General features: G+C 44.6%; 1 protein-coding gene across 3 annotated transcripts; it reads left to right on the top strand.

The window, feature by feature from the left end:
- The first annotated feature begins 248 nt into the window (after nt 1-248).
- On the top strand, nt 249-17,322 carry LOC101670804 (TIR domain containing adaptor protein). Of its 3 annotated transcripts, none has more exons than XM_004750224.3 (5): nt 249-459; nt 10,258-10,443; nt 11,637-11,798; nt 13,292-13,885; nt 14,483-17,322. In XM_004750224.3, the coding sequence occupies exons 2-5, from the start codon at nt 10,278-10,280 to the stop codon at nt 14,500-14,502; spliced, it is 942 nt and encodes a 313-aa protein (XP_004750281.3). In that variant the 5' UTR covers nt 249-459; nt 10,258-10,277; the 3' UTR covers nt 14,503-17,322. The 3 variants fall into 3 exon arrangements, with proteins under 3 accessions (XP_004750281.3, XP_044936300.1, XP_044936301.1); XM_045080366.1 differs by lacking the exon at nt 10,258-10,443 and adding an exon at nt 8,021-8,195 and having other exon boundaries at nt 371-459; XM_045080365.1 differs by lacking the exon at nt 10,258-10,443 and having other exon boundaries at nt 331-459.
- The last annotated feature ends 2,156 nt before the right edge of the window (nt 17,323-19,478 follow it).

Genomic DNA, 19,478 nt, shown 5'->3' with positions numbered 1-19,478 from the left:
CGGCTGGCCTTGCCGGGCGTTAAGAAAATGAAATGAATGGAGCAAGGGTTTCTATCCTTCTCCCCGACACAGAACAAAGCCGAGGCTTCAGGCTGTCCTGGTGCGTTTTGGGGTACGCGGGAGCACGGACTCTTCTGCAAGTTTCTGCGGGGTTGCGGGCTCCGGGGTTTCCCGGGCCCCGTGGGCTGGTCGGCGAGGAGCACCGGGGAGGCGCGGCTCCCTGGCGGAGCGACGGGGCGGCCGGCGGCGGGAGAGCCCTGCAGGCCCAGGGCGCCGGCCAGGGAGGGGCCGCGGGCCGGGCCGCCCTGCCTCTTCCGGGGGAGCCGGGGAGCCGGGAGGCGGTCTGCCCGGATCTGCGCGCCGCACTTCCCCCTCGCCGGGGGGCGGCCGGCACAGCGCCGGAGCCCGAGCCAGCCCCGCGGGCTGCACCGCGCCGGGGTCGCCGCCACCCACGCGTAGGTGAGCCCTCTGCGGGGACGGGGGCGGGGTCCCCGCGCTGGAGCAGGGCGTGCGGGCCGGGGGCGGGGTCCCCGCAGGGTCGGGGTCCCCGGGAAGTGCGGGGCCCCTGTGTCCCCGTGCCTCTGCGCCCCTGCGCCACCTCCCGCACTGGCCGCACCCCCGCGGCACGTCTGCCCGGGGGCCCGCCTTCCCCTCTCCTGCCCCTTCTACCCGGGTGCCACGGGCACCCTGAACGCGGAAACGGGTGAACAGGCTCTCCAAGAAAGCTGTCCCTTTCTCCGTCGCGAAGGAGCTAGAGCGGGGAGCCCCCGTCGGTGTGGGTTGAAAAGCCCAGCCCGGTCGGATGATTTCCATCTTTCACTGTTGTGTTTCTGCCACGGTCTCCTCACGTCCTTCTTTGCTCTTGCGATGGCCTTTGCGACTGTTCCAGCACGAATACGGCTTTAGTTAGGGCTCATGACCCACGGAGATATTTCTTTCACGAACGTCTGTCTTGGGCAGGGCAACCTGTGCAGCGCGGAGTGAGAGCATGGGACAGGGAGGGATCAGCCCTGTCCTTCCCCTGCAGATGGACAGATTAGAAATCCCAACACAAACCTGGTCAGTGCCACTGAGAGAGGGACAGTCCCGAGTACTCGCGTAGCTGAGACACCAAATCAGAGGGCACCCAGGGCCAGGAGTGACGGTCGGAGAAAGTCACATCTAGTTATTCTTTATTTTAACTTTTAAGACACTATTGAAATACGACCCGCATACAGGGGCGTCTGGGTGGCTCAGTGGGTTAAGACTGTCTTCGGCTCAGGTCATGATCCCAGGATCATGGGATCGAGTCCCGCATTGGGCTCTCTTCTCAGCGGGGAGCCTGCTTCCTCCTCTCTCTTTGCCTGCCTCCCTGCCTACTTGTGCTCTCTCTCTGTCAAATAAATAAATAAAATCTTTAAAAAAAAAAAAAGAAAGAAAGAAAGAAAGAAATATGGCCTGCCTACAAAGAATTGCACAGTCACAAGTGTACAGCTTTCACACAGTGAACATTTCCTAGGCAACCTGCATTCAGAATAAATAAAATCTCACTAGCAGTCCAGAAACCCTCTATGTCTACTTCCAGTGACTACTTTCGTCTAAGGGGGAACTATTATCCTGGCTTCTCACATCATAAAAAGTTTCCTTGGTTTTGAACTTCTGATATATGGGCTCATGGGTACCTACCTTTTGCGTGTAGTACTTTATCCTCAGTATGTGAGACGCAGCCAAGTTGCATTTAGCTGTGATTCATCGATCTCAGCAGATGTGTGATTCTGCCCTGTGCAGATAGAGCACAATTTACTTCTACTTTCTACAGGCCACTTGGGTGGATCGATAGGGGTTGTTTCCAGGTTGGGGTTTTTTTGTTTGGTTGGTTTTTTGAATAGTGCCGGGAGGATTCTTGGGGCTGTCTTTTGGTGCACGTATAGAGCAGTTCTGTTGGGTATATTTCTAAGAGTGGAAATGCTGGGTGTGTTCACGATCAGCTTTAGTATATTTCAGTGCCACTAGTTTTCCAAAGTGGTTGTGTGAGTTTACACTCCCACCAGCAGTGAGTTCCTCAACATCTTTACCAGTACTTGATAGTGTCTCTTTTTTTCATTGTAGCGGCTCTGCTCAGTGCTCCAGCCCTGGTGTTGGACTGAGGCATTTCGCTTAGGGGTAATGAATCTGCATCTTTTCATGTCTGTTGGGCATTTGGATATCCTTTTTGCAAAGTGTTCGGTTCTTCTGCACATTTTTTTCCAATAGATTTTCACTTTCTTACTAGTTTGTAAGATTTCTTAAACATGCTGGTTATGAAACACTGGATATATATTTTTTAATTATTTTCTCAGGTGATGGCCTTTTCACTCGAAAATGTCTTTTGATGAACAGAAATTTTTCCCTTTAATATTGCCAGATTGCTCTCCCCCCTCCCATACGGTTGTATTATTTATGACCAGTTGAAAAAAATCTTTGCTTACCCCAGGGGGTAGTGGGTGGGCAAAATGAGTGAAGGTGATCAGAAGGTACAAACTCCAGTTATGAAATAAAAGAAATCCTGGGAATTGTAAATTTACAGCATGGTGACTAGACTATGAAACTGTATTGCATGTTTGAAGGTTGCTAACTTAGTGGATTTATTCTCATCACAAGATAAAAATATGTATAACTATGTAGAGATGTTAGCTAGACTCATTGTGGTGACCATTTCACAATAAATACATATATCACTGTGTTGTACACCTGAAACTAAAATGTTATATGTCAATTACATCTCAATTTTATTTTTTATTGATTATTTTATTGACATATAATGTATTATTTGCCCCAGGGGTACAGGTTTGTGAATTGTCAGGCTTACATACTTCACAGCACTCACCGTACTACATTACATCTCAATTTTAAATAACCAGAAGATGAAATCAGGAAGATAATCTCTTATAATTTCCTCTAAAAGCAATTTTCTTGTTATTCTCACTTCTATCTACCGTCTATTTGAGACTGAGTTTTTCGGATCGTGTAAGATACGGGTCAAGATTTATTTTTTCCCGCAGGCTATCAAAATTGACGCAGCACCATTTCTCCACTGTTTGGCAGTGTCAGCCTTGCCATTCATCAGGAAACTGTATGGATGTGGATCTGTTTCTAGACACCCTGTTTTTCTATCCATCTGTCTACTTGTGCACCAATAGCAGTTGCCTTAAATAGTGCTTCATAATAAGTCTTTATTATTCTGGTGGTGGAAGCACCTCTGCAATGTTCTTCTTTAAGATCTTAGGTATTTTTTTTTTAATCTAACTATGCCTCCAAAGCCTTTAAAAAAAAATATATATATATATATATATAGTAGTCATTTTGTAAACTCAACAGGGGACTAGTATAAAAGGGTATATAATTTGTAAACTGTATCCATCCATAAATTTACTAGTGGCACAATCTATATTACATTCAATGCTGCGTATTTACATCAGATCTACTGCAAAGTAAATACAAAATTAATTTACACCATTTTAGGGGAGCCTTGGTGGCTCAGTGGGTTAAAGCCTCTGCCTTTAGCTCAGGTCATGGTCTCAGGGTCCTGGGATCGAGCCCCGCATCGGGCTCTCTGCTCAGCGAGGAGCCTGCTTCCTCGTCTCTCCCTGCCTGCCTCTCTGACTATTTGTAATCTCTGTCTATCAAATAAATAAAATCTTTAAATAAATTTATACCATTATAGTTAAAATAAGCTTGAGCCCCCTGTATGATACAGTTTCAGAAGCAGAGAGAATTTTTTAGAACTGAGAAACTGAAGTTTCCCAAAGACCAATTTGCTACTTTTTTGCAAAATACCTCAACATTAATTATAATGCTTCCCATTTGTGTTGGATCCCTAAGATAGTTCCTTGTGACTGAACTTCAGCTGAAGTTTCAGATTTGAATAACCAAAGTTACAATACTTTTGACTTATAATTTAATTTTTAAAAATGGGTGCCGTTATACACACGTATGCACATATATATACCTTTTGACATTTTTAAAGTCTTCAAAATTTATAAAATATAGTGTTGAAAGCGTATATGCCCATGAACATGATTTATTTTAATACAGGTCATAAGACTTCAGTTAATCAACCGGAATTCTCTGACTGTTCTCTGCCTGCTAGAGTTCCATCTTAAATTTGACTTGATAACAGAATCAGTCATTTGGAATTTATTTCATAAATTCAATCTCAAGATTTACTGGTCTGCTTTCACTCTTTCACTGCTTATAAAAATAAGTAACAATATAAATTGAGACTAGTGGTTCCTTGGGTCAGAATTTTTTAGACAGCTCTTCCAAAATGGATTCTTGGGCCCCATTTCTGAAATACTGAGTAAGGTTTTCCAGGAGTATCTATATTTTTTAAAAGCTCTCTAGGTGATAACAATAATGCAACTTAGTTTGGGATCCATTGACATAAGCCACTAGACCAATCTTCTTAGGTACATCAGAATCCTGAGGTATTTGTTTAAAAATCCTTTTCCCAAGCTTTACCCAGAGATTTACTTCAGTAGATTTGGGAGGGGGCATGAGAACTGGCATTTTAAGTTTTTGTTTTGTTTTAAGATTTTATTTATTTGTCAGAGAGAGAGAGAGAACACAAGCAGTCAGAGTGGCAGGCAGAGGCAAAGAGAGAGAAGCAGGCTCCCTGATGGACAAGGAGCCCAATGCAGGACTTGATCCCAGGACCCTGGGATCACGACCTGAGCCAAAGGCAGCAGCTTAACTGACTGAGCCACCCAGGCGCCCGGGAACTGTCATTTTAAACCATCATTTCTGCTAGTCCCTGTATTTGTTTTCGGGGCAGTGTAAAAAGTGACCACAAATTCAGCAGTTTACCCCAACACCTGTTTATTATCTCATGGTTTCTGTGGGTTAAGTGCCCAGGAAAGGCTTGGCTGAGTCTTCTGCTGGTGTCTTACCTGGCTTATGTCCAGGTACTAGCTGGGGCCGCAAAGCCACTGGGGTTTAAATGGGGTAAGAGCCACTACCAGGCTCCCTCAGGTTGTTCTTTGATGGCAGAATCTTCTTGCAGTTTTAAGACTGAGGTCTGTTTTCTTGCTGGCTGTCAGCTGGAGATTACTTCTCTAGAGGTTACTTCTTGAGATCACACAGCTTCTAGAAGCTGCCTGCAATTTCTTGACACTGGCCCTCTCACAACGAGGCTGGGAGATTCTTCAAAGTCCTAAAGGAATCACTTTCTGGTCAGCTAGATGGATTTAAACACAAACACATAAACACACACACACACAAGCATGACACGATATTCATATATATGCCATAATCATATGTACACATCTTTTACATATATATATATTTTTAAAGTAATCTCTACAACCCATGTAGGGCTTGAATTCATGACCCCAAGTTCAAGAGTCATACACTCTACCAACTGAACCAGCCAGGCACTCCACGTGTACATCTTTTTTTTTTTTAAGATTTTATTTATTTATTTGACAGAGAGAGAGATCATAAATGGGCAGAGAGGCAGGCAGAGAGAGAAGGGGAAGCAGGCTCCCTGCCGAGCAGAGAGCCCGATACAGGGTTCAATCCCAGGACCCTGAGATTATGACCTGAGCTGAAGGCAGAGGCTTAACCCGCTGAGCCACCCAGGTGCCCCAACACATGTACATATCTTATATGGTAGATATATACATAATGTGTGTGTATACATATAAATGCATATACACTCACATATATGTCATGTGTATGGTAATGTAACCAGGTAAGTGACATTCCATAATCTTTGCCATATTCAGTTGATTAGAAGTCATGGGTCTGGCCCACACTTACGGGTGTGAACATGGAGTCCACCCCGGGGCCAGTCTACTCATCTGCACACGGCTCTTGGAAATAACAGTATTGTATCCATCCGGCTAGTAACAGTTAAATTGAGCACTTTAAATGATACTCTCCTGCACATCCTAACGATCCTACCCACCAAGGGTTTTAGCAAATGTTTGAGAAGCAAACTTAATCACTGAAACCAGTGTTCTTAAAGTCAAAATCAAGTGTCAGGATAATTTGTTCATCGAAGAAGTGAAAAACTCTTTCAGACAATGTAAACCTTTGAACAGACCGGTCTCTCGCCCTCAGATTTAGGGCTTCCTCCGTTCACTAGCAGGACAGACAATCAAAGATCATGTAATCGCTTCCTACTGCTTCTGTAACAAATCACCAAAAACTTACCGGCTTAATAGGACAGACATTGATTAGCTGACAGTTGTGGCAGTCAGAGGTCTTAAATGGATTGGCAGGGCTGTGTTCCTTCTGGATGCTCTAGAGAAGAATCATTTTGCTTGCCTTTTCCTGTATTCCCTGCTCAGGGGCTCACATGACACCAGCCTCTGCTTCTGCTGTCACTCCTCCTCACTCTGACCCTCCTGCCTGCCTCTCGGACGGACCCTCGTGATTACATTGAGCCCTCTCAGATAATCCAGGATCCTCTGCACATCTCAAGATCCTTAATCCCGTCTGCAAAGTCCATTTTTGCCATGGAGGGTAGCATATTCACTGGTTCTGAGGATTAAGATGTGGATATCTTTATGGGACCGTTACCCTGTCCACCATTGATAGTGATTCCTGCTTAGTAGAAATGTAATATAAATGATATAAAATACATATTCTCTTTTAAAAAGATTTTATTTATTTATTTGAGAGAGAGGGCATGTGAAGGGGGAGGGTCAGGGGAGAAGCAGACTCCCCACTGAGCAGGGAGCCCATTCGCGACTCGATCATGGGACTCCAGGTCATGACCTGAGCCAAAGACAGTCAGTTAACCAACTGATCCATCCAGGTGCCCTAAAATACATATTCTAATCATATGTTTTTATAGGTTTCAGTACATTCCCTGTGTAATAGAGATTGGACACGTTAGATATTGGATAATACTTAATACGCTTTGTATTTTATACAGTGATAATATGATAATATTTCCCTCACATAATATATTCCTACACATCCTACTGCAAAAGCATTCTAAAAAACACTAAAGGGATCATGCTGTTGCTTTTTTAAAAGAAGCTTTTAGTAATTTTCTATCAAGCCTTTGTAATGATCTATAAAGCAGGCATTTAGGTATATATCATTTTACTTTATGAATTCTGAAAAAGCACAAGGAAAAGTGACTGTTCCTAAGCCACACAACGAATCTAAGACTAGACAGAGCTAGTAATTAGACCTTCCATTTGGAGATTTAAGTTCATTAACTTCTCATAGTTTGACAGCTATGTCTCCTCTCTCTCACAGATGACTAGTTCTAAGTTCTGTAAAGAGTAAAGCATATTTAAGTGTGATAGCCCCATAGCTTCAGCTGCACAGGAACTGAAAGATAACAAGGAAGGTGTAGTGGAGTTTTAGATTCCGGGAAGTAGACAGTGTGTAGGGTTAATGGAACTTAGTGGCCATCTTGCTCAATTATCCTATGTCAAAGATGTTGTCTTTTCCTGTATTTAAATATTTCCGTAACAGTAGTCCCAAGGGCCTATACCAACCTGCTTACAGCGGCGTATGCTGTTGGGCAACTGGATTTCTTCTTAACCAAGCGATGAGAAAAGGCAACTGCCAAAAATCAGCATGTATGGCCAAAAAGGCAAGTCATGCCATAAAATGAGAAACTGAAACTCTTAAATCTATATCTGTTAAGAAGATTAAAGTATTATGTTAGTTTCTAAGCTTTAAACTACCATTAAGACTATCAAGTGATTCTCCGATTTATAAGTCTATCAAGGTCGAATAACTTTAAAATTAAGACAAAGGGGCACCTGGGTGGCTCAGTGGGTTAAGCATCTGCCTTCGGCTCAGGTCATAATCCCAGGGTCCTGGGATAGAGTCCCGCATCGGGCTCTCTGCTCAGCAGGGAGCCTGCTTCTCCGTCTCTCTCTTCCTGCCTCTCTGCCTACTTGTGATCTCTGTCTGCCAAATAAATAAACAAAATCTTAAAAAAATAAAATAAAATTAAGACATAACTGTCAAATAATTTTAAAAGTAATAAAAAACTGTAATTTAAAAATATTTAAATTACATTAAAACCCAGGGACATCATGTCTACTCTTGGGAGAAAGAAAGGGCATCTGGAATGGTTTAAATGAAGATGTCGAGGGACAGCAGCCCTACACAGGGAAAAGGATTTCCAACTCAGTGGTTATCAGGCACTGCTTTCCTTAACTTCGGCATACCACTCAAGCTGTCTGAAATTCAAAGAATATGAGGTAGGAAAAGACCCACACATACACAACAATGTTCACCTTTTCACATCCCGTTCCTGGCTTGGCAGCTAACTGCTCTTTTCTTTCGAGATGTCTCTGGTTCCTGTGCCCACTTCACTCCTTCTCTCCGCCCCACCACTTGCTACAGTGGTTTAAGTTCTGTCTTTTTTTTTTGAACTTTGATATAGTTTCATGAGTCATCAGTAACTCATCTGATAGTCCCTGGCTTGGCATAGAGATGTATAGCATTTAGCAGTGAACAAAAAGCATCATCCTCAACCTTGAATAACATATTTCCAACTTGGAAACTTATTACTGTGTGTTTCATAAAATAAGTAGTTTTTCTGTGAGTTCCCAGGGGTCTGTTTTGACCTCTGCAGATAGCTCAGAGTGAGAAAGCAAGCAGCTCTGTCCACTCTAGAGCCAAGTTCTCTACCAGCCCTTCACATGCCAACACTGAAATTCCACCTCAGATGGGAGAGGGCTCTGCTCCACATCGTGTCGGCCCAGAAACCTGGGCTAACAGAACCTCCACCATCAGGGATAGTCTGATCATCGTGGTGAGAAGGAAATACAACAAATTGCCCATTGAAGAGATTCTTGGTCCTCTGCATTTCCATATAAATTTAGAAAAAGTTTGATAATCCCTGCCCCCCCCAATAACAACAAATTTGGATAACACGGACCTTAAGATTAGTTTGGGGAAAATTACAATAGTGAGTCTTCTAAACCATGAACATAACGTATCCCTCCAATATCTAGATTATTTTAAATACATGCTAACCCACATTATTTTCTGAACATTATATACTGAATCATTAGCACTTTACATAAATTATCTCATGTGATCTTCATAATAAAGCTGAGAAGGTTCTAGTTTTATTTTAATTTCAAAGATGGAGAAGTTGAAGCTTAGCAAGATTAAACAGCTTGCCAGGGACCACAGTTAAAAAGAGGTGAAAATCCAGGCTCTCTGCCTATACTCTGTAGACTTTACCACTATGTGACACTATCTCCCTGAACTGACAGTTGAGGGAAAGGGGGAAAGGGGGGGGGGTGTTTCAATGAGCAGATGGACAGGTGGATGGAGGGAGTTACTCAGTGGAAGGCAGACTGGAGGAAGTCTCCCAAGGTTTCTTGCATGTGCTTTCTCTCTCTACTGTTCAACATCTATTTGGATATGTAATTGTTTGTCCAAATTGCAATTGTCCTTGGATTTTAGCATTGACACAGAAAGTCCTTGTTTGTCTGTGGAACTCTCTGTTTCTCTTCTATTCTGAATGTGAGCCTTGCTGGATAGAGTATTCTTCGCTGCAGATTTTTCCCACTCAACTCTTGGACTATATCATGCCTTCCCTTGGAGAGTTTGTGCTGAAAATTTTGCTGCAAGCCTTATGGATTTTCCCTTATAAGTAACCATCTTCTTTTGTCTTGCTGCTTTTAATATTTTTTCCTTACTACTATATTTTGGCAGTTTAATTATAATATATCTTGGTGTGGATCTGCTTTTGTTGATTTTGTTGGGGGTACTCCTTGCCTCTTGGATCTGGACATCTGCTTCCTTCCCCAGATTAGGAAGGTTTTCAGCTATTACTTCTTTAAATAAATTTTCTGCCCTCTTTTCTCACTCTTCTTCCCCGGGATCCCTATAATACAAACGTTTTCTGTTTGTGGAGTCACTGAGTTCCCTAAGTCTATTCTTGTTTTGCATAATCTTTTATCTCTCTTTCCTTCAGCTTGATTACCTTCTAGGTCACCAATTTGTTCCTTTGCTTCTTCCACCCTGTGGTTCATTGCATCACACCTGTTTACTGTCTCATTTATTGTCCTCTTTAATTCTGAAATGCAATTTCTTAACTCTATGGTAAGAGTCTCCCTGAAGTTTTTAATTGTCTCAGGTCCAATGATCATTCTTATGAGTGTTACTCTAAATTCTCTATCAGGCATGCCAATTGTACCTGCTTTTCTTAGATTTCTGGTCATGGCCTTATTTTGTTCTTTCATCTGGTATAAATTCTTCCATATTCACATTTTATCTAAATATCTGCCTTCTTCTCTGTGCTAGAAAAGCCAGAAAATGGCCTTATGAAGAAGAGGTCACCGAGTTCCCCGAGGCCCGGTGCTTCAGTTAGTGTCTCTGGTCCATGCTGCCTACACTCTGCTGCTGTGTTTCGGCTGCTCTGTCCTTCAGGCCAGTTGTCGGCAGAGGCTCTCCTTGCCAGCAATGAGCAGTGTTTGGTCCCTGGCCATGGTGAGCTGAGTTTTAACTGGTGTGCTCTGGTCTGCTTGTTAAATGAGACCTGACGCTGCTTTCACTAGAGCCCTGCAGAACACTCCGGTCAGGAGATGTGGTGTGGGCAGGGCTTTTGTTGGTTCTTTTGGGGAGGGGGCCACCACTGCTGGGAAGGTGACAAGCTTGATGGAGTGGGGGGGGGGGGGCTTGGTGTAAGCTGGTTAGGCAGCCAGTGTCCCACAGAGCTGCCTGCCACTGGAGGCTCTGTTTATGCCGAGGGGCAACAGGGAAATGGTGCTGGCCAACTCCTTTGTTCCCGGAAAGGCGTCTTTCTCTGAGATTGCTGCCTCTCGGGGGTGGGGGAGAGTGAATAACCTGCCCCCTGCATGCCCCAGGTGCTCTTCAGATGGCTGTTTCCAAGCCACCTGCCCCCAGTTGCTTGCCCGCCTTCTCTCCAGGAGCAGGGCGGCACCCTCAGAGCTCTAGCCCAGCCAAGTCCTCCAATCTTTAGAACTCCAGGCTCTAAGCCCTGCTGGTTGCAAAATCTCACCAATTTCAGCCCCTCTCACCTCCCAAGCCACTGGCATTGGGTTAAATATTCTCCTTGTGCGGATCTCCTGTGTGCTTGCTCCTCTGTCTCAGCCCTTCTCTATGGCCATGGGTACCCCCACCCCCATAACAGCCAGGATCTGTTTCTCCCCTACACCAGGTCTCTGCACTTCCTACCTTCTTCAATGTGGCTTCTTCTCTCCCTTTAGTTGTGGAGTTTGTCCTGCCAGTCTTTGGGTAGATTTCTGTGGGTATTTAGGATGATTTGAGAGTTCTCTCGCTGTGTTCAGGGCACTGGCAAGCCCAGGGTTCTCCCACTCTGCCGCCATCTTTACCCCCTCCTCCCACACAGGAAGTCCAGATCCAGAGCTTCCTGCCATCTGTCCTGCCCCAGAACCCCAAGGTGCACCTGGCCAGGTGCAGCAGGGGACAGTCACTCAACAGCTCACCCTGGGCTCTCACTCTGTCTCGCCACTCTTCACAGATCTGGGTTTTTCTGGAAGCCGGACCCAATCAACAGTGGTTGATGTGGGATAGGGATCAGGGACAAGTAGAGGGGCTGAGGCTCAGTCAGGCATCAGGAGAGAACATCTAGAGCTCACACTGGGACTGAGAGTAACATAAGTATAATTTTTGTGATCCTGTCTCTCTGTCTCTTATAGGATGGCTGTTCCATAAGGTCAAGACTGAGTCCCCTCCCTTCTCTCACTTTACCAATGCCTGGTCTCATGGGGTTAGTTTTGAGCCCCATACTATGGCATCGTCATCATCCTCCTTCCCAGCTCCTCGCTCCCAGTCTAAGAAGCCTCTGGGCAAGATGGTTGGTGAGTGGAAGCCAACTCCTAATTCCGCTGTATTCACAGCTATGAGTGCGTGAAGTGGGAGGGCTTCCTGGCCCACATGCAGCAGGACATGGGGGGAGGCTGACAGTGGTGGGCTCCCCGGCTCCAGCCTTGACCTCAGAGACCCCATGCTTTGTGGTGAGTGAGGAGAAAGGCATGTATCATAGAACCTTAATGCTCTGGCTCACAGCTTTTCCATGCATGCTAAGCTAATATTCCTAACCTGGAAACCCTGGTGCTGAGCACTTCTCGCCAAAGTCTTTCTGAACCTATCAGACAAAGGAGCCAAGCAGAGTGAGAAAACAAATTAATCTCCAGAACACTAAACTGTCTGTTCTTATCAAAAGCTGGGGAAGCTGAGCTGATCTCATTATGGAATACTTAAATATACCAGGCACTGCATTTTCTCAGTTAATCTTCAACAACAATTAAAATGAACCTGTGGAACAGATGAGGAGGAAATGGTAGACGTAGACTGACTTGCTTAAGGTCACATGGCAAGCAAGGTGTAGGTCCACAATCAGACTGATGCCTGGCTCCAAAGTGTAGGTTGTAATCACTAGACTTTGCTTTTCAGGAACTCTGAGCAGTAACCCTCTCCCAGGCTTTTGTTTTAATATTTAGCAACAGATTTAGAAATCTGGGATTTCTCGGGGCCAAAAGGATGCCAATCCCTCCTTCCTTTCCCTCCCATAAAGGGTAGCCCACCTTAATCTAAATCCACCTCCCCTACAGCAGAAGGTGGGCTTGGGAATTGATTAATCCTGACCAGCTTACCACGGCTCTGCTTACAGACGAGGAGATGGTCGGCTAGTCACCACTAGTGGGGAGTTTGGGGGTAGAGTGAGCTGACAGTACTAGAAATCAAAGGGCCTAGAATAGGGCAAAGACATCTTTCCTAATCAGGCTGGTAGAAGTCAGAGTCCTTTCCTTTCTTTTTTTTTTTTTTCTTTGCCCCATATTGTTGTTACACCAAAGGCATTTTGTTTATTTCATTATTGAAGTACAATTGACATACATTATATTAGTTTCAGCAGTACAATAAAATAATTCAATATTTGTATATATTGTGAAATGATCAGCACAAGGTCTAGTTACCATCCATTACCATGCATAATCACAGAACTTTTTCTCTTGTGATGAGGACTTGGAAGGTTTCCGCTCTTGGCAACTCTCAAATAGGGAATAGAGTATTACTAACTAGAGCCCATATGCTGTATATTACATTCTTGCGACTCATAAAAGAGCCAGAGTTTTTATGACCTCCCCAAACCTTTAAAGATAATGGGACCCTGAAGGCACGTCCCGAAGGATGAACTAAAGAGCAGAGCGGTAGGTCTCTGAGAGTCAGGTGGCGCGCTTTTCCCGTGCGGGGCCATGGGCAGACCTGCCGGGTGTGGGGTCCCCTGTGTAGGGCCATGCGGACGCAGTCTGGTAAGCAGACCCGGCCTGAGCAGCGTTTCTGTCCCCCACAGACTGGTTCCGGCAGGCCCTGTCGAAGCCCAAGAAGCCGCCAGACCCCGCAGAAAGCTCCTCCAGGGATGTTTCCCAGCCGAGCTCCCAGGAGGACACCCCCGCCCTGGGCCTCAGCTCAGCCTGGTCTCCCACCTCCCCACCCACACACGGGGGTGCCAGCAGCACCAGCAGCAGCAGCGGCGGCGGCCGCTGGAGCAAGGACTACGATGTCTGCGTGTGCCACAGTGAGGAGGACCTGGCGGCCGCCCAGGAGCTGGTCTCCTACCTGGAGGGCAGCACGGCCAGCCTGCGCTGCTTCCTGCAGCTTCGGGACGCCACCCCGGGCGGCGCCATCGTGACCGAGCTGTGCCAGGCCCTGAGCAGCAGTCACTGTCGGGTGCTGCTCATCACCCCAGGCTTCCTGCGGGACCCGTGGTGCAAGTACCAGATGCTGCAGGCCCTGAGCGAGGCCCCCGGGTCCGAGGGCCGCACCATCCCACTGATGTCGGGCCTCACCAGAGCCGCCTACCCTGCCGAGCTCCGGTTCATGTACTTTGTGGACGGGCGGGGCCCTGATGGCGGCTTTCGCCAGGTCAAGGAGGCTGTCATGCGTTGTAAGCTACTGGGGGGTGCGGGGCAAGGGAGAAAGGCAGCTGGGCCACAGGGCCACAGCGTCTGACCCGCTTTGGTTTTGAGGAGGCAGCCACTGTAGCCCAGTAGTGAAGAAGGCAGGTCTGGAAAAGACTGTGGAAGTTGTCTGACCCCTCCGTACTTGGGTTTCCCCACTGGTAAAGTGCGAATGAGGTACGGCCCTAAGTAAGTATATACACTGAACGGGGGTTCAGAGCGCGGCCCCACCCAGGAAAGTACTCCTAGCTGGCAGAGCCTGCCCCGTGCCAAGTTCTCAATAGAATATCAGCTGGTATTATTATAAGTACTAGTAGTATTAGGTTTCTGTCACTGAACTCAGGTTGGCGATGTCCAGCCAGAGCCAGGAAAATGCCAGGATGGACATTAGCTTACTAAGGCAAAATAGTGCCAAATACTAGGAAGGAATTGGTTATCTGGGGTTGGGGCTGAGGGCGGGGGGGGGGGGGGTGTATTGGATTACCATGTGTTTGGAAGTGAAATAAAAAAGAAGATGTGGGAAACAGAGACGTTAGGATTTGGGAAGGGGGACAAGCCTTGTGATTCTCTTTGCTCTCTTGCAGATCTGCAGACCATCAGCTGATACTTCTTACATCACCTCGGGACCCAACAAGTTGGAGCAAAGCAGAAAACCGAGTTAGAGAGCCCATGGCCTCACGGGACCTCACGGGGCCTCACAGGGCCTTGGACTCCATCTGCTGTGACGAGGTGTAAGGAACCAGAGTTTCTAGCACTTTCTATGTAATCCTGGGGTCAGATGGCCCACCAGGCACCCATTACTGTGGGCTCCCCAGGAAGGCCATGGGCAAGCTGGGGACTCCCCCAGGAAGGTCACGGGGAAGCTGGGGACTCCCCCCAGGAAGGCATGCAGAAACTGTGGCCTCCCCAGGACTGCCATGGGGAAGCCAGAAACTGTAGGTGGCAGGAGGTGCTAACACCAAGATGATCCCCCCCTGTTTTGCCTCCCACCGCACTGCACACATGAACCTGGCCCATACCTACATCTTCTTCCCTTGGGACTGTAGAGAGATGAGTCCCGCCCCCCAAGAGGTGACTCACTTGGATCACAAGCTAGAAGCCTGCACCGCATGCTTCAGTGGGGCTGGTGTCCCCAAAGGCCTGGCATCGGGAGAAAGCACCAGGTACCTAGTTCTTCACACACTACTGCCCTTCTCCTTCCCAGGGACATTGTCCACACCAAAGACTACATGAAAGACGCATTCTGCACTGCACCGTATTTATTTTTATTTTGTGTGTTTCATAGAGACACAAACCCAGAAACCATTCTAAATAAACAGGAGCAGGCAGGGTGAAGAGAAGGAAAAGCTCAGTGCCTGCTGCGGGCTCGGAAGCCCACCCACCAATGCTTTCACTCACAGTGGGGGGGGGCTTCGTCAAAGCCTCAAAGGTCTGACTAGAACTCCTGCTTTTACACGGTCCTTTACCTCTGCACCGAGAGAGGTCAGCACTTTTCTTCTGGGAGATGATTGTGTACCTCATAGGACAGATAAAGTTTCATTCATCTGTTCTTAGTAAGTCTGTTGTTGAACCAAAATGAACTTACTCCCGTGATGGGTACTTTTGTGCCTCTTCTCTCACTTCCCCTCCCATGACCCCTCCTTCTACTGGAAAAAACATATATATACACATATATACGTGTATATAGATATGTATGTATGTTAGTTTCAGGTGTAAAACATTTGACATTTATATATAATGAAAAAAATTTATATTTTAATTATGAATTATTTTATTACATACAAAAAGACTAAATATAACATTCACTCATGTACCTTCCTCCCAGCTTAAGCAGCAAAACCTTATAATCCCGATGGTACCCCCTTTGTGTCCTTAATCACCTTCTCATTCCTTCTCACATTAGAAGCAATCATGATTCTGAATTTTGAATTTCTTCAGCTTTTCATGTAACACATCCCTGACATGTTTACCTTTACATGCTTTTGTGCTGTATGTAAATGGTATTATAATGTTTGTGTTCTACAAATTCTTTTTGTTGCTCACATGTAAGATTTATCCGTGTGGTTGCATGTAATGCCAGGAAATTCACCTTCATTTCGATATGTTAATATACCACGAATGGACATTTGGTGGTTTCCCATTTGTTGCTATCAAAAGCAATGAGCTCAGGGTGCCTGGGTGGCTCAGTTGATTGGGCGACTGCCTTCGGCTCAGTCACGATCCCAGGGTCCTGGGACAGAGCCCCGAGTTGGGCTCCCTGCTCAGCGGGGAGCCTGCTTCTGCTTCTCCCTCTCCCTCTGCTGCTCTGCCTGCTTGTGCTCTCTCTCTCTGTCAAATAAATAAATAAAATCTTTTTTTTTTTTTTTTTTTTAAAGCAACGAGCTTATGAACATTTTGGTACAGGCTTCCCTGGTGAGATTTTCTAGGATTTCGCCCAGATGGGGAACAGCTGGAGAGTATATACACACCTTCAGTTTGGGTAGAAAATACCACACTTTCTTCCTGGTTATGTCAGTTTATGTTTCTACCATTTGTGTATGAGATTTCCCACTTTTTCATGTTCTTACTAAACACACAGAATCATCAGAGTGTAAAATGTTTGCTGATCTGGTGGATGAAGCTGGTATCCAGCTTCAGAATATTCAGAATATTACTGCCATAATATTCTCTTTTTTATGAGAAATTCTATGTATATCATATACCAAAGGGGAAGAGAAAAATCTGATGAATCCCCATATACCCATTGCCTGCTTCACCAGTTCCCAACTCAGAGCTAAGCTCATATCAATAACTCCCAATTCCCTTTCCACCAGATCTCTTTGGGGCAAATCGCAGGCATTATTTTATTCCTCTGTATTAAAACTGTATATGTTTTTAGGAGTTTTAATGTATCTTTTAAAGAACAGAAAGCTTTATTTTTTTAATATAAAAATGTTTACCAATTACTGTAATCTGTGTTTTTGCGTCTTCTTTAGGAAATCCTTTCCTATTCCTATAATTTCTTCTGGAGCTCTTTCCCATTTAGGACTTTAATCCACTGGGATGTTTTGCTTGGGTTTGATTTTGTTGTTGTTGTTCTTGGTAAAGTCAAAGGCCCAATTTTTCCCCCCGATTTGTATAGCCATTCTTTACTGACCAGTAGTCAGTCCACCCTTTCCTCCTACCAATTGTGAGGTCACTGCTGCCATTACACTGTCATATGTGGGTGTGTCTGCGTATCCCTGCAAAGTGACACACTGGCTCATTTACTATGATTTTTAAGAAGTCTTAATGCCTATTAGTATTTTTATTAGGCTTATATTGAGATGAGAGATTAATTTGGGAAGAATTGGTCATTTTTACATTGAATCTTTTTCTCCAGAAAAATGGTATGTCTCCATTATTGATATCTTGAAATGTATTTCAATAAAGTTTTATAATCAGATACTTTTATTAGATTTATTCCTTAGTGCTTTATATTTTCTGTTGCCACTGTAAAGGTATTTTTATATTTCTAATCTATTACGGGTAGAAAGGATCACAGTTCTGCATATTGATCTAATATTAAGCAACCTGCTGAATTACTTAAAAGACCACAGACTTTGTTCTGTTTCTATAGATAATCATATAATTTGCAAAACAAGGGGCATCTGGGTGACTCAGTAGGTTAAGCCTCTGCCTTCAGCTCAGGTCATGATCTCAGGGTCCTGGGATCGAGCCCCGAATTGGGCTTTCTGCTCAGCAGAAAGCCTGCTTCCCCCTCTCTCTCTGCCTCTCTGCCTACTTGTGATCTCTCTCTGTCATATAAATAAATAAAACCTTTAAAAAAAACTTGCAAAACAAAACAGAAAACTTTAGTTCCTTGTATTTTTGTGCTGCCTAAGACCGCCAGTATGCTGAAAGTGACAATAGCAACTATCTTTGTCTCATTTATGCTTTTAAAGGGAATGCTTCCAACATTTCTCCGTTAAATGGGATATTTGTGATAGATTTTTTGTTTGGTGCAATTTTTTTTGAAGATTTTATTTATGGGGCACCTGGGTGGCTCAGTGGGTTAAAGCCTCTGCCTTTAGCTCGGGTCATGATCCCAGGGTCTTGGGACCAAGCCCTGCATTGGGCTTTCTGCTTAGCGGGGAGCCTGCTTCCTCCTCTCTCTCTCTCTCTGCCTACTTGTGATCTCTGTCTGTCAAATAAATAAACAAAATCTTAAAAAAAAAAAGACTTTATTTATTTGACAGAGAGAGATCATAAGTAGGCAGAGAGGCAGAGAGAGAGAGAGGAGGAAGCATGCTCCCTGCTGAGCAGAGATCCTGACATGGGGCTTGATCCCAGGACCCTGAGATCATGACCCAAGCTGAAGGCAGAGGCTTTGACCCACTGAGCCACCCAGGCACCACCCCCAAAATTTTTTAACAAGTTGTAAGTCTCCTGTTTCTAGTTAAGAGTTTTACATATCTTAAATTGTTTTAAATTTAATCTAAAATGTCCCCATCTACTAAGACAATGTGTTTTTTTCCTCTTTTAAATTAGTTAATACAATGAATAACATTAGACTTTCCAATGTTAAGCCAGCCTTAACATTCTGGGGGTAAACTGAATTTGTCCATGATGAATAAACTACCTCTGTCATAAATGACAGGATTCAGAGTGCTAACATTTTCTTTAGGGTTTTACATCTTTGTTCATATGTAGAAGTGGTCCATAATTGCCTTTTCTTGTGTTGCCCTCTCTGGTTGTGTTTCCAAGGTTATACCAACCTTCTAAAATAGTTGGGGAGTGGATGAAGCTGGTGAGGGGAATTAAGAGGTACAATTTGCCAGTTATAAAATAATTAAGACATAGGGATGTAATGTATGGCATAGGAAATACAGTCAGTAATCCTGTAACAACTTTGTATGGTGACAGGTGGAAACAAGACATATAGTAGTGACCATTTTTGTAATGTATATATTTTTTTTACTATTTTTGAAAGATTTTATTTATTTGCCAGAGGGAAAGAGCATAAGCAGAGTGAGCAGCAGGCAGAGGGAGAAGAATCTGGGATCATGACTGGAGCTAAAGACAGACACTTAACAGACTGAGCCACCCAGGTGTCCCATTTTGTAATGTACATAAATACTAAATCACTGTTGTACACCTGAAACTAATAGAATATTGTATGTCAGTCATTCTTCATTTGAAAAATAGATGGGGAATGGTTCCTTTTTTCTATTCATTGAAGAGTTTAAGCTTGGAACTCATTATTCCTTGTATGTTTGGTAGACTCATCTGTTCATCCATTTGGGCCTAGCATTTTCTTTATGGGAAGATTTAAAATCACAATTTCAATGTCTTAAAGTGGTTTATATCTGTTTAGACTTTCTGTTTCTTCTGGAGTACTTTAGCACAGAGTAAGTTGGTCAATGAAAAATACAAGACCAGCTTAAATAAATTAAATTTTCAATTTGAATTTCCTGGATCACATAGACAGTACAAATCTGAATTCTACCTGCATGAAGAACGGCCCATGGTTATGAATTTTCAGGGCACTTTTTCCTTCCCTCCACAGCCAGATGTTGAGGCAGATCATCTTCCTAAATATCTTGTCTCCTTTAGTGGGGG

This window comes from Mustela putorius, unplaced genomic scaffold, assembly GCF_011764305.1.
Source record: "Mustela putorius furo isolate JIRA1106 unplaced genomic scaffold, ASM1176430v1.1 tig00000460_pilon_pilon_pilon, whole genome shotgun sequence".
Taxonomy (NCBI): domain Eukaryota; kingdom Metazoa; phylum Chordata; class Mammalia; order Carnivora; family Mustelidae; genus Mustela; species Mustela putorius.
Note: the sequence above shows the minus strand (reverse complement) of the source record. Positions and strands in the feature narration are given on the sequence as shown.

Coding starts and splice junctions, on each gene's coding strand:
- LOC101670804 (XM_004750224.3), top strand. CDS start 10,278: ATGAAGAAGAGGTCACCGAGTTCCCCGAGGCCCGGTGCTTCAGTTAGT. Junction 10,444..11,636: donor GTGTTTGGTCCCTGGCCATG/GTGAGCTGAGTT, acceptor TGTCTCTTATAG/GATGGCTGTTCCATAAGGTC. Junction 13,886..14,482: donor CAAGGAGGCTGTCATGCGTT/GTAAGCTACTGG, acceptor GCTCTCTTGCAG/ATCTGCAGACCATCAGCTGA.